General features: G+C 48.9%; 3 protein-coding genes across 3 annotated transcripts; all 3 read left to right on the forward strand.

The window, feature by feature from the left end:
* Window positions 1–118: 118 nt before the first annotated feature.
* N7511_004850 (type I polyketide synthase) lies at window positions 119–7,615 on the forward strand (the record flags this gene model as incomplete). Its single annotated transcript, XM_057127275.1, has 8 exons — window positions 119–328; window positions 388–541; window positions 600–868; window positions 921–1,283; window positions 1,344–2,271; window positions 2,339–6,675; window positions 6,736–7,408; window positions 7,464–7,615. 8 exons carry the CDS (start codon window positions 119–121, stop codon window positions 7,613–7,615), a joined length of 7,086 nt encoding a protein of 2,361 aa, XP_056986165.1.
* A 1,414-nt stretch (window positions 7,616–9,029) lies between these two features.
* On the forward strand, window positions 9,030–10,625 carry N7511_004851 (uncharacterized protein; the record flags this gene model as incomplete). The annotated part of the gene is made up of 1 exon (XM_057127276.1): window positions 9,030–10,625. One exon carries the CDS (start codon window positions 9,030–9,032, stop codon window positions 10,623–10,625), a length of 1,596 nt encoding a protein of 531 aa, XP_056986166.1.
* Window positions 10,626–12,387: 1,762 nt separating this feature from the next.
* Window positions 12,388–13,062, forward strand: N7511_004852 (DUF3431 domain-containing protein; the record flags this gene model as incomplete). The annotated part of the gene is made up of 1 exon (XM_057127277.1): window positions 12,388–13,062. One exon carries the CDS (start codon window positions 12,388–12,390, stop codon window positions 13,060–13,062), a length of 675 nt encoding a protein of 224 aa, XP_056986167.1.
* Window positions 13,063–14,401: the final 1,339 nt, after the last annotated feature.

Raw genomic sequence — 14,401 nt, forward strand, 5'->3', positions numbered from 1 at the left:
GATCTGAAAGAAAGGGTTGCCGAGGCCAGGTAGCTCAGCTCATCAAGTATAATACCCCACAGCCTCCCAACTCTCCGACTTCAACAACCTTATCTTTAATTCATTTGACATTTGCAAGATGCCCGGCCGACCGACCGCAACCTCGCCCCACCCAGAAATGGAGGGAATTGCAGTCATCGGAATCGGGTGTCGCTTTTCTGGGGGTGCAACTTCTCCTGAGGATTTCTGGCAGATGCTATGTGAGGGACGTACTGGACACGGAAAGATTCCTCCAAGCCGATATGAAGCTTCTGCCTGGCATCATCCTAGTCATGATCGCAAAGGCGCGGTAAGTATTCCTGAATCGACTCGCATGGTCAGTACTTTCTCAAGTACCTGAGCTGACAGGATGATAAGATCAACCATGACAGTGGATTCTTCTTGGAAGAAGATCCTTCCCGCTTTGATGCACCATTTTTCTCTATTACTGCAAAGGAGGCAGCAGGAATGGACCCAGCACAGCGTTTGCTGCTAGAGGTTGCATATGAAACGTTTGAAAATGGTCCGTCAAACCTGTATCCCAAACCAGCGGAAGAGCACAAGCGCTAATACTTGTTCAGGTGGTATTCCAATCGACTCACTTCCAGGTAGTAACACAGCCGTGTACTCCGGGTCGATGACCAATGATTATGAGCTATTATCGACCAGAGATATCTATGATATGCCTCATAACTCAGCAACTGGAAATGGAAGGACCATGCTAGCAAATCGTTTGTCATGGTTCTTCGATCTCCAGGGCCCCAGTATCATGATGGACACTGCGTGTTCCTCAAGTTTGACTGCAGTGCATCTTGCAGCTCAATCCCTGCGTTCTGGCGAGTGCGGAATGGTAAGCTCTTAGCCTTTTAGCGGTTTGACTTGAGTTTAACCCTAGACTATAGGCACTTGTCACTGGAGCCAGCTTAATCTTGCACCCTAATTTCACACAAAGGCTGTCCTACATGCATATGATGAGTGCAGATGGAACAAGTCACTCATTTGATGAGTCGGCAAATGGGTACGGCCGAGGAGAAGGCATTGGTGCAGTCCTTCTAAAGCCTCTCAGCGCTGCTTTGGCCGATGGAGACAATATTCGAGCCGTTATCCGCGGCACGGGCATCAACCAGGATGGTCGCACTCCTGGAATCACCTTGCCAAGTCCCACATCACAAGCAAACTTGATTCGCTCGACATATGAGCGACACGGAATTTCAATGAGAGACACTGCATACTTCGAAGCACATGGAACTGGAACGCCAGTCGGAGTGAGTGAACCATGATTCACAAGTCTTTCTGGAGGTTTCAACATCTAACTTGATAATCAGGATCCTATAGAGCTGTCTGCCGTTGGAATGACCTTAGGTGAGGCACGTCTAGCCACCGATGAGCCGATATATGTAGGCTCCGTGAAAACAAACCTCGGTCATACCGAAGGAGCTGCAGGTGTGGCTAGTTTGATCAAGGTCATTCTCTGTCTGGAAAAGGCCACATTAGTACCAAATGCTGGCTTTAAGAATATTAACCCCAAGATTCGCCTGGACGATTGGCGGTTGCGCTTGAGCAACAAAACGATACCCTGGCCAGATCATCTGCCACAACGAGCCAGCATCAACTCATTTGGATTTGGTGGATCCAATGCTCATATAATCATTGAGAGCACCAAAGAAGCCTTGAGAGGAAACGATGAAGATAGGGAACCTCCTTCGCGTGTTGTGGTCTTTTCTACCTTTGACCAAGCTGGTATTGAACGACTGGGTCAAAGTTGGAGTACCTTCCTTCAACGTCAGCGAAAAGCAGAGAAAGAAATCTCGATCAAAGATCTTGCCCATACGATGCTGAATCGCCGGTCTCAATTGGGATTCCGCAGCTTCGCAGTTGCCAATACGGGCGATCAACTTGGGGAGATCCTGGAGAAGGGACTGCCTAAGTTTGCTCGAGCTAGTCGCCAAGTCCACACACGGATCGCCTTTGTTTTCACTGGTCAGGGTGGACAGTGGGCCGGTATGGGCAGGGAACTTCTGAGGATGGCAGTTTTCAGAGAAAGCATGGCGCATTCGCAACAGATCCTCTCTGCCATGGGATGTGCCTTTGATATTGTTGAGGAAATCCGTCTTGACGCAAAGGAAAGCAATATTAATCGACCTGATCGCAGCCAACCTATAACGTGTGCCTTGCAAATCGCTTTGGTTGATCTTTTGGCTAGCTGGTCTGTCCATCCTAATGCGGTCGTTGGTCATTCCAGTGGTGAAATTGGTATGTGAACTTCCCATCTAACTTCATTATTGTCAGTGCAATCAACTAAAACAAATTACTTGAATAGCTGCCGCCTATGCTGCTGGGTATCTTTCTCATGCAGATGCTTTGCGAGTGGCATGGTTCCGCGGTTTCTTCTCGCAGCAGATTGCGGAGAGTGACAAGCGTGGAGGTATGCTCGCTACTGGAATCTCGGCGGAGGATGCAAAGAAGTATCTTGATGAGCTTCCACCGAGATCGGTCGTTGTGGCTTGCGTTAATAGTCCGTCGAGTACAACACTTTCAGGTGACGTAGATCTGATTGATCAGCTCGAAATTAGGCTACAGAAAGACGGCCACTTCGCTCGAAAGCTCCGCATTGATACCGCCTATCACTCCCCTCATATGGAAGAGCTAGTCGAGGTGGTCGGAAACGCCATAGAGTGCATCAATCCGGAAGATCGCCATCACGATTCGATTCCTATGCTTTCATCTGTCACAAAAGAGCGTGTTTACTCTGCCGAGCTTGGTGGATCTTACTGGGTACGAAATATGGTCAGCTCAGTTGAGTTTACCGCCGCAATGTCGCAACTCGCAACTCTAAGTGAATCTACCAAGGCTCGTCGTCGACCTGTTCCTATTAAATGGACATCGCTCGTTGAGATTGGCCCTCACGCAGTGCTGAAAGGACCAGTCACTCAGATATTGAAAGCTGTCAACACTAGCATGGCAACTCTGCCGTATCACTCCTTGGTGGCGCGTAACCAACACGCTTTGAAAACCGCGCTTGAAACTGCAGGGTCTCTTTGGAGTACGGGACATGGTGTTGACCTTGCAGCGGTCAATAGTAGTGTCGATGGCACGACTCCATCGGTGGTTTCTGATCTGCCTTCTTATCCCTGGAATCACCAAACATCATTTTGGCATGAGCCGCTGGAGACAGCTCAGCTCAGACAGCGCAAGCATCCACGCCATGACATTCTGGGTTCTCCTCTAGACTACCAAAATGCCTTGGAACCTCGGTGGAGAAATTTCCTCCGTCTGCCAGAAAATCCTTGGATGGCTGATCATGTTGTGGCTGGATCAATCGTTTTCCCAGCTGCGGGTATGCTTGTGATGGCTATTGAGGCGGCCCGGCAGCTCGCCGGTGATCAGGACAAGGTGAAAGGAATTGAGTTCCAGGATGTTCGATTTATGCGTGGAGTTGTAATTCCCGAGGAGGACCGGGGCCTGGAAACAGTTCTTCAGGTCTCCCCACATCCCGGGATCCCCGGATGGTATCAGTTTGGTATCTTCTCTCTTCCTTCCGGGGGATCCTGGATTCAGCACGCAAAGGGTGCATTCACCATGCAGTATGAGAACCGAGAAGATGACGAGCTTACCGCGAACTGGGACGCAGCCGTGGACCGTATCAAAAATACTCAGTCAACTGCACAAAAGGCTGATATTGGGGAGACATATCAATGGCTGTCTCATACGGGAGGACTGACAGTTGGACCAGCTTTCAAAACCATCACAGATGTATCTTTCTGTGAATCAGAGCCCCGTTTATGGCTTTCTGGTGTTGTCACAGACACGAAGCAAGCAATGCCTCACGAAATTGAGACGCCCAGTTTTATTCACCCCACAACTCTTGATTGTCTCTTCCAGTCTGCCCTTCTGTCTTGTTCCGAGGCTCTGTCAAGCAAAAACGCCAACATCCCCGTTGGTGTGGACCATATCTATATTGCCGATGCCTTCCAGCCAAAATCTGGTGATCAATTTGCTGTTCACACTGAAAGTCAGTGGCGAGATGGCAAGTCCCTATCGAGATGTATTGCGTCGGATCCCTCCTGGACAAGGCCCTGGATCACATTCGAAGGTGTTCACTTGGGACGCCTTCCATTCAATCCCAATTCGCAAAAGAAGGAGGAAACAACTTCTGATAGCAGATACTCCTCTATTATTTGGGACGAACACTTGGAGTCCTCAATTGTTACTGGCCAGAACCCCTCTGACGGCAGCAAAGGCGCGGTTGTTGAAACTAGCGACTTGCAGCTGGGAGACTGGATCAAGCGTATTTGTCATACAAATGGAGATGCTCAGGCTTTGATAGCCACCTCAAACACAAATTACTCCTGGGTTGAAGACCTAGAGATGGCACCTGGTGCCGGAAAGCGACCATGTTTAGGAAAGCTCACCGTCGCTTTGTGTAGTTCCAAGGACGAAGAGAAGAGTGATTCCCAGAAGAACCTCGTGGGAACCCAAATCGTGACCCTGAATGCACTTGGTGAACTTCCGTCTTCTTCTCTTGCAGAGCAGTTGTTTGACCTTGTCGTCATTGACGATGTCAGTTTATGGGATGGTAAATCACCACAAGCAATTGTTTCGCTTCTTCCCACCATTCTTGGGCCTGGTGGCTTCGCGGCAATGCGCATCTCGGATGAAAATATCGCATCTGCAGTAGATACCTTGCAGAAATTCAATGGTCTTGACATTCACAGCATGACCGAGGATCGCAACTTTATCATTACTCGCAAGAAGCCGGTCCAATGGACCACAGATTCCGAGATCTATATTTTGAGTCCAACAGACAAGTCCAACTCGTTCCCTGTCTTCGACCACCTTGAGAAGATCTTTGCCACCCATAACGTTCACCTGGTCTCAGTTGGATTAGACCAGGTATCAGCACTGGAAAACAAGACTGTGATCTCATTGCTCGATTTGGCGGGTCCTTGGGTATCTGAATGGACAGCTGATGATCTCAAACATCTTCAACAGTTAGTCCGTGCAAAATACGTTCTTTGGATCTCCCCATTCTGGGCCCAAGGAGGTGTCGAAAACGTCGGATCAGGTGCCACCGGGGGTCTTCTGCGTACTCTTCGTAACGAGCATTGGAATACTAGTATCCCACAGTTGCTCGTCGATGCCGAAGACTTACAGGATCAATTTGGACTAGCCTGTGGGATTCTGCAGGTTATGCAGCTCACGACACAGGAAGGTTCCCGCCGTCATGACCTGGAGTACCGTCTGTCGAATGGCCGTCTTTTGATTCCTCGTGTCCTCGAAACCCCTGCAGTCGATGAGGCTATGCAAACACTGGTCAATGGTCCCAAGCCGGTTTTAGCAGATCTCACGCAAGACCCGAGACCCCTTGCGCTGAACATCGAGGACACTAACCGTGCTCACTGGGTAGAGGAGAAACTTTGCGAAGGAGAACTCCCACCAGACCATGTCGAGCTCAAGGTGGAGATGGCCTCGGTCTTTGACCTCAACGGAGAGCTAGGCAAGAGCCCCGAAACTGTCCTCCCAATGACTGAAGTCTCCGGAAAGATCACCCGGATTGGATCAGAAGTGAACGATCTCAACATTGGTGACAAGGTTTTGACGCTATTCTCTGCAAAGTCGGGACTTTCTACCTCTCTTCGCGTGCCGGAGAGTGACACTATCAGGATACCGGCAAACACGAGTCCTGCACAGGCAATCTCAACTCCTCTTGCGTATCTCAATGCCTATCAGATCCTCACCGAAGTCGGTCGCCTGCGCGCGAATTCATCTGTTCTCTTGGTTGGATCAATCAGCCAGACTCTTCGAGCTATGATTGATTATGCTCTCGCAATGGACATGCATGTTATCGTGGCTACTGATTCTCAGGATACTTCTGATCTTCTCTCCACACGCTACCCAGATCTACACGATCGTATCCTTGGTATCCACGGCAGTCTGGAAGCAAGTGTATCGAGATTAACCAATGGAAGTGGAGTTGACACCGCCATTGGTTTCCTGGGTGGATATTCGGGTCGCGTTGCGGCTAGATGCTTGGTTCAAGGCGGCCAGTACATCAACTTGTCCAGCGATATGAAGTTGAGTGCTTTGCCTGAGAGCTTCATTGACAGTGGTTGCACTTTCTCTTCCCCAAAACTGCAAAGAACATTCTCGGAAAAGCCTGGTAGCCTCCATGCCTCGGTTCGTCATGTCATTGACTTCATGAAAAAGCACAGAATGCTGGAGCGCGTGGAACCCTATGCTACATTCCCTGTCGCCGAGGTACAGGCAGCTCTGAGGTATTGCAAGGAGACTGATACCCGAGCTATAGTGAACCTTCAGGCTCCGGGTCAAGTTCCAATCGTGCTTCCGCTCCCAGAGCTTGCTACTTTGCCTGTAGATCAGACTTACATCCTAGCCGGTGGACTAGGAAACCTTGGCCTTGCGCTTGCTGAAACTTTGGTACAGTCTGGAGCCCGCCATTTGGTTTTCCTGGGCCGATCGGGCGGTGTTCAGCATGATCAGAAGCTCACGCTTGATTTGCTCCGTGACCGCGGATGCATCATTGACGTCGTACGCTGTGATATCTCTCGCCAGGGAGATATTGATCATCTTGAATCCAAGATTCGAAACAAGAAGTGGACGGTCGGAGGTGTAATTCAATGCACGACGGTTCTTAAGGTAACTCACTCTATTCATTTAGTTGACCAAGCGCAGTAGCTAACGTGTTTCCATTTACAGGACACAATGTTTGAGAAGATGTCGTTTGATGATTGGACCCAATCAACCGAGTCCAAAATTCGTGGGACATTGAACTTGCACCACCTTTTCTCCAAGCAAGAAAGCTTGAACTTTTTCGTGGCTCTATCCTCCGTGGCGAGTATCATTGGAAACATGGGTCAAGCTAATTACTCTGCTGGAAACGGTTTCATTGATGCGCTCATGGAATGGCGTCGAGGCAATGGCTTGCCCGGTCACTCCATCAACATTGGTCTTGTCCCCGATGCCAGTGGACTGAGTGATATCAACGAAGATCAAGAGCAGCGCCGACGCCGCTACAAGCATCTTGAAGGTACAGAGATCATGACCCATGAGCTTCAGACCTTGCTGCGCGTGATCATCAACAGCAAGCTTTCTTTGCCTTCCCAGATTGTAGCTGGTATGACCGACTCCCTGTCACGCAAGAATGCGCCCTCTGCATGGCTTTTCGACCGCAAGTTTGATCACCGACTGGCTCTTGCTGTTGAACAAACCGAGACCACAGAAATCCTCACTAGTACTTTGCTGAAGGAGTCTGGCTCTGTTGATGCAGCAACCCAGATTGTTGTCGACGCTCTTTCCGAGTATCTGGCCCATGCGATGGCTACAACAGCTGATTCTATCGATCCGGATCTACCATTGTCTGCCTTGGGTGGTATGTCTCCATGATTCCTTCCCCCTGATCTTGCTGTACTAACTACGCTCACTAGTGGATTCCCTCAAAGCCACAGATGTACAGAATTGGGTTTCGCGCGAACTCGGGGCCGAATTGACCTCTTTCGAGTTCCTCGGATCCCAACCGACCAAAGCATTGGCGAGGAAGATTGCCTCAGCCAGCACCTTCGTCTCGGAATCGAGCTGAAGCAATAGCGCGGTCTAGCCTTGATGATCGGAGATTTTTTTTTAATAATGATAGACTTTGATTCGTATTTTCAAACATAATTTAATACTCTTGAGACTTAATTGACTTTATCTCGTGTGTGACTTTCCTTTCCATGTCTTAGCCCCTGTCTCTTGGGGTCAAATGGATCGATGTCGGATCTGTAATACCGTGTATATTACTTACAATACCCTGTCACGGCATATTAGATTCAAGTGCCCCAATAGTTCGTGAAATCATCCACGAGGGTCCACAGTCACGGCCTATAATCGACTTCCATGTTGGCACTGGTGGGTCTCGGGCGCTGCCCGTCACTCATTTGGTAGCCTCGTACGGAGTCCTGCGTGCCAGTCGGGATCCCGTTCAGCCTCAGCGAACTTAGGGCCATGTAGATACAGATGCAGCGGATGTGGATCTGCAATGGAGCTTGGTAAGGGGAATGTGGAAGGGGAAGACGTGGTTGGCGGTGAGGAGGGACAATCCTTCTCCACCAAACTAACTCTCCGTCATTGACAGCAGCCTCGCTCGTCGGGAACTGGATCGGCACTCTGAATCGGGGCGATCGGTTCATCAGAGTAACCGAGCTCATCTCACCGGTGTCATTTCCTGCCATTGGGCCGTCGGTGGCGGGGCAATACAGTGTATGGGATGTGGCCCCTGAAGGATTCTCAAGATCCTTCGACGCAAATGAGGCGAATGGGAAAGCGGACCGCGTCGCACGGGAAGCTTTGTATACAGTACTTTACCGGCACGGCTTCAGTCATGTCTCCCCCTAGAATGATCTCCCTTGCCGATGCTAGATGCATCTAACCCAGGGATATGGATATTGGCCACGGATTGCTACATGGCAGGTACTGTACAACTGACTGGGCGCTTCATTCTTGGTTCCTTTCATGCGAAACACTCGGCACATGAATCTCGCCGAATGAGAGCAGGAGCCGGAAATGTCCAATCTATCAAAGTACTGTGCAGCGGACCCGAGGTTCTCCGAATTTGTCAAAATTCAGCGCAAACCCAACAAGACATGCGGCGGGTCAAGATCTACAATGAGGGGAAGATTGTTGATCTGTTGGCTGGACCGTGGTCAATGGACCCGGCTGGCGCTATGATCAGCGGGAAAGTAACTACTGCAGGTAAGGCTATTGGTACCAGGGCCGTGTCTCCTGGAGACTACATGTTTCTAGGGCCATGCGTATCCACATCGTGGACCCATCTCAGCCATGAAATACGGGAACTATGGGTTGGCGCGAGGAACTTTCCGAGGTTCTGATCTCGCTACAGTATGGTATTGACGCATGACCTTCCCTGATCTCCCATAAAAACATTGCTCTTTTTGTGCATTCAATTTCACACACACCTCCCCCTCCCCCTTCTTCTTTTCTCATTGCCTCCAGTCATGGCAGATCCAGAGAAGAACGGTGTGCCCATGCCCACACACCCGACGAGGGTCGTCCACAACAACTCCAATTCCGTGGGAACCATTTTCTCAGACCACGGAAAGCTTGTGGACGACTACTCTGCTAAGGAACTTCGGAGTCGTCATACTTCTGCCGCTTTAAGTGACCTTGAGGGTCAGAAGCCTGCCGAACCTCGACGGAAACGTTTTTCGCATTTCAGATATAACGTCTTCACTGTCTATAGACGGCTATTTACGATTACCATATGCGTGAATCTGGCATGCTTCATCTATGTGATGGTCTCCAATCGGCAGCTTGTGGCACTTGTGGATGCAACCGCTGTGAACTTGGTAGCGTGCGGTCTCGCTCGGCACCCAATGGTGATCAACGGCATTTACAGGGTCGTGTGTTCGCTGCCTAGGTCGGCGCCGCTGTGTATGCGTCGTGTGGCAGCTAAAGCAGCCCACTACGGTGGTGTTCACAGTGGCTGTGGTGTTGCATCATTAATCTGGTATATCGGATTTGTTTCTATGGTTTCTAAGATATACTGGACATCATCTCCTATCAGTCCATTGTCGGATGTGATGTTCACAGCTGCGCCAATTGCCATCGCCTACATTATCCTTTTCCTGTTGTTCGTGATGGTGGTTGTGGCGTATCCGACATTCCGCAGAAAGATGCACGACTACTTTGAGCTCACCCACCGCTTCACTTCATGGACTATTTTGGCCCTTTTCGTTGCCCTGCTCATGCTATTTGCCCGTGAGGTTAGTAGGGCACAGAAAGAGACCATGGGGTACTTCCTCATCACTTTGCCCGCATTTTGGCTATTGATTGCTGCCATTGTGGCTGTTGTCCACCCATGGCTTCTACTGCGGAAGGTCCCCGTGGAACCCGAGCCTCTCTCTTCACATGCTGTGCGATTGTCGTTCAACCACACGCCGATTAGTTTTGCGAAGGGTATTCAAGTCACAAAGAATCCCCTGCGCGACTGGCACAGTTTCGCTGGATTCCCAGACCCTCTTCCAGAGCCTGTGGAGGAGCCTACACCGGATCCAGCTGCAGAGCCCACTTCGGAGCCCGCTACTGGTCGCCAATCGGCTCAATTCAAAAAGGGCCACCGGAGGAGTTTCTCTATCGTGGTATCAAAGGCCGGAGACTGGACAGCCGATACTATCGAGAACCCACCCAAGGAGCTCTGGAAGCGCGGGTCACTGATGCGTGGCGTTGGCTACGGTCTTCGTCTCTTCAACCGTATTATCATTGTGACCACAGGATCCGGCATTGGACCTTGCCTTGGATTCCTGGGCGATGAGAACCGACCTGCCATCAAGGTCATCTGGCAGACACGTACGCCGGAGAAGACATATGGCCAAGATGTGATTGATCTGGTTCACAAGATGGGCCCCGATCCTATTATTTGGGACACCTCTATAATGGGTCGTATTGATATGATCCCCATGGTGCGCCAGCAATACAAGGAGTTCAACGCGGAGGCAGTCTTCGTGATTAGCAATCCTTCGATGACCCAAAAAATCGTTTACGACTTCGAATCTCAAGGGATCCCAGCATATGGCCCGATTTTCGATTCATGATATGTTTTTACGCTTTGATTTTCTTTTCGGGTGCTCTACGATGTTTCCGTTCAGGCAATGTTTAAATGAACTCCATCTACAGCTCTGTTAGATTAAAACACTTGCCCGAGTGATGAATTTATTTTAATGAATTTTCTTTTTTTACCATCGTTTTACACAAAATAAAGATTATCAAGAGAGTTGTATCAGACTGCCTCGCAAGATGCGTGATGGCGACCGGGTGTTACAATCGCTTCTCAACGGATCAAATGTTTAGCTATCTGTTGGAAGCTGTCAGAGTCCCTCAATCAATCCCTTGAGCACGCTTGCTGTGTCCACTTCTATCCTGGAAATGTAGCGATTGGTTCGAGAATAGCAGCCGATAATATCGAGATGTACACGCAATTTGAAGATCTTGTGTCACGAAGTCCACATTGGCTAGCAACCACTTCAACCCCGCCTGATCTTCGTAGCAGATCCGTATGCTCTGTAGAATACGGCGGCAACCTTATTCTGACAGACAACTCTTCCTATACAAAAAGAGGCCCTCCATCCACTATGGCCCATGCGCATTGACAGGCTGTTCAGCCGCATGGGCGCGGGCCGTTCCGTGGAGAAAACACAAACAAGCAGCCCGGAGTAGCTTCAAAGGGGCTAAAGTAGCCCTTGTCGCGGGCGTTCTTGGGCTGGCGTCCGATGGCTCAATGTGGCAATACCCTGCATCTTAGTTCTTCATGGTTGGACTTGGCGCTGACAAACACAAAACCTCAGTCCATCCTTGAGCCCGAGTACAGACATTAACTTATCAGGTAAGTAATAGACGTGCGACAAGCTTAATTCATCCGTAATCACCTATTGCCTTTTGTAAGTTCAGAGCTGTCAATACGGAATATTGAATTTGGCAGGCCACTGTCACAAGTCAAAAAAAAAAAAAGAGGCTCTTAGCGCATTCCATACACCAATCAGATCCGGCGTCGCCTGAGACACGCAGACTCGCTTGACCGTAATTCCGGAACACACAATGTTTCGTTTTGCAGACTTGTTCATGGCGCTTTGTAGTCCACGTCAATTGCAGATCATCGTGTACACTATAGTTGAATCCCCACACATTGAAGACAACTCAATGCTTGGCTGAGCCACATATACAAAAATAGTGTAGGGCATCCGTCAAGAGACTGGTAAATTTTGGCCCCCTAAGCTAGTCAGAATCATCATAATCCGGATTCAAGCCTCGGAAGATGCCTAGAAACTCCTATTCATCCCATTGGATGATGACGCGAGCTAGCCTGCGCTGATAACATGCGTCTGCCTTCAGCTAGTTATTAATGGAAGCTGCCAAAGACAAGTCAGAAATGATTTTTTTTTCTTTGTCCTGATTCTTCCCTCCATTCGGCCTGTTGTGCTAGAAATGTTCAACATGAAATGTGGAATTTTCGATCGAAACAGAGACAGGGCTCGAGGTCATGAATTTCGGAGGCCTATCGGGCAATCTTTAGCCTCAAGGGTTAGGCACCAGCCTTATACAACGGCATGCCTACTTCTTGTGATCGTGTTTCTCTTAATAGTAGGCTTTCGCCACCATTCCACTGGTTTGTCCCCCGCGGTAGCTGTTTCAAGATTGCTGCGAAGTAATGTATAGGACGCTGATCAGGATACTAGAATCGGCCGATGACGTAGAGCTAAGGAAAGCGCAATTCGAGCTGGTCCAGAGCACCAAGAACTATAACGCCCATTCTACGACTGTGGGTGTAGTTATACCAAAAATTCGCTCAGACGATGTGAGATGGCTTTGGAGCTATCTCCAGGAACAGTACGCAACAACCATGACTCGTTCCTGAATAACGCTGACAAGAATATGATTGTCAGCAACGACACCACTGCATTTATGTATTCCATGGACAAAAAGCCCGAGCTGGACCTCCATCTTGCACATTCTCATCGCGGTCGCGAAGTCTCCGCGTACCTCTCCTACGTGATCGACTATTATGACAACCTACCCCCATATTCAATTTTCATCCACGCAGGCGCGCAACAACGACACAATGATTTATTCGGGCCTGATACAAGTGTCATACTGCAAAACTTACGCCATGAAGCTATAGAAGCTAAGGGATATTTGAATCTGCGTTGCATGCACAGCCCAGGTTGTCCGACGCATGTTGCGCCAAACCATCCCTCCCAAGCCGATATCGAAGCTGGCGATGCCCGTGCACACTTTGCGCAAATATATCGGGAGCTCTTTGGAATGAAAGTCGTAGTTCCGGATTATATTGGAGCTCCGTGTTGTGCCCAGTTCGCGGTCAGTCGCAAACAGATCCAGCAACGGCCGAAGAGCGAGTATGTTCATATGATGAACTGGGTGGACGGGGCAAGTGCGCAGTTGATAGATAGTTATGCCGTTGGATGGGTTTTTGAAAGCTTATGGCATGTGGTCTTTGGCATGGATGCAATTGAGTAAGTGGTTCTTCTTCCAGGAGCCCAGGCGGGAGATCAATGGTATACTAATCACTTTCAGATGTCCTGCTTACGAACAATGTCGTTGCGATCACTACGGATGGTGTGGTCCTCTGGCTTCTGGGAATGTTTTGACTCCGATCAGACTGGAAAGCACGAATCATACGAACATTGGACTGTGATCGCCTCTATTTTAACTGATAGTCTTGATTTACGCTCTTTTTCTTTGCAGATTTTAGGCGCAAGGATCTTTCATAGATGTGTTCCTCTGGGGTTTGAGTACCATTTCAAGGCGTTATTTTGTTTTCGTGGGACTTATTGCATGCCATCCAAAATTTCAAAGAACAGGAGTTATGTGTTCGATAGATTAGAAATTGATCGATTAGTTGTGAGCTGTCATGATATTTAACTTTGACAGGTATAGCAGAGGTCAGTGGCTGAGACGTGTCAAATCTTATGTCTATAATATGAGAATCTAGGGAATTGACGCCGAAAAGAACCGCTTTCAACGCTAGAAACAACTTTTCCATCCTTGGTGAGGTAGCTTTCAGCAAACCATTCGACAGCCAATTTGAAGTTCATACTGTGTAACTCCATATGATAAACGACCATTTACTCTTATCTTGCGTTATTGATGAAATACCACTGCAATATTTTTGGAAGATGCTCTCTAGAATTTCGCCCGTACCCTGGACGCACCGACTAATGAAGAGCTGAAACAACCTCAAACGAGTCCGTGGCGAGTGTGAGATTCAAAATCAACAACCGGTCTGATAAACCAGATGTTCAGAAAAGCCTTGTAGAGGCCATTGTTCCACATAGTGGGTCTAAACTCACTGGGCAGGAGATTAATTCAGAGGCGTTTGCCGTTCTGTGTTTTCTATGGAGATCGGAAGGTATGGCTAAACAGCTCCTAAGGTAGCAGGATCCCATTCCACGTCGGGGACACTCATTCTTCTCTTTTGGCACCTTGTCCAGAACCCTGGGTCGATGGATCGTGTGTATAAGGAAATCCACACAGTACTAGGCCCTATGCGTCTTAGCTGCTTGATCTTTCATTCAACTTCTGCATTCTTTTTGTCTGTATTGTCGCGTGCACACCGTTAGTTGTTATAGAATGCCATCGTTGATATTAGCAGACAAGCGTGGAAGTATTCAATATTATTATCTGCAACCAAACGTGCAACCCCTGTCTCCAGTTGTTGGGATTTGAATGATGTGCTTGCTATGAGCCTACTATGAGCCCACTCGGAGAAACTAGAACAAAAGGGTTGTTGAAGGCACCATGGCCAACTTTTAATCTCTCTATGACGATAGCGTACCTAATATCTCGCAGGAAATCA

This window comes from Penicillium nucicola (assembly GCF_028828085.1).
Source record: "Penicillium nucicola strain IBT 29836 chromosome Unknown utg000003l, whole genome shotgun sequence".
Classification (NCBI taxonomy): Eukaryota; Fungi; Ascomycota; class Eurotiomycetes; order Eurotiales; family Aspergillaceae; genus Penicillium; species Penicillium nucicola.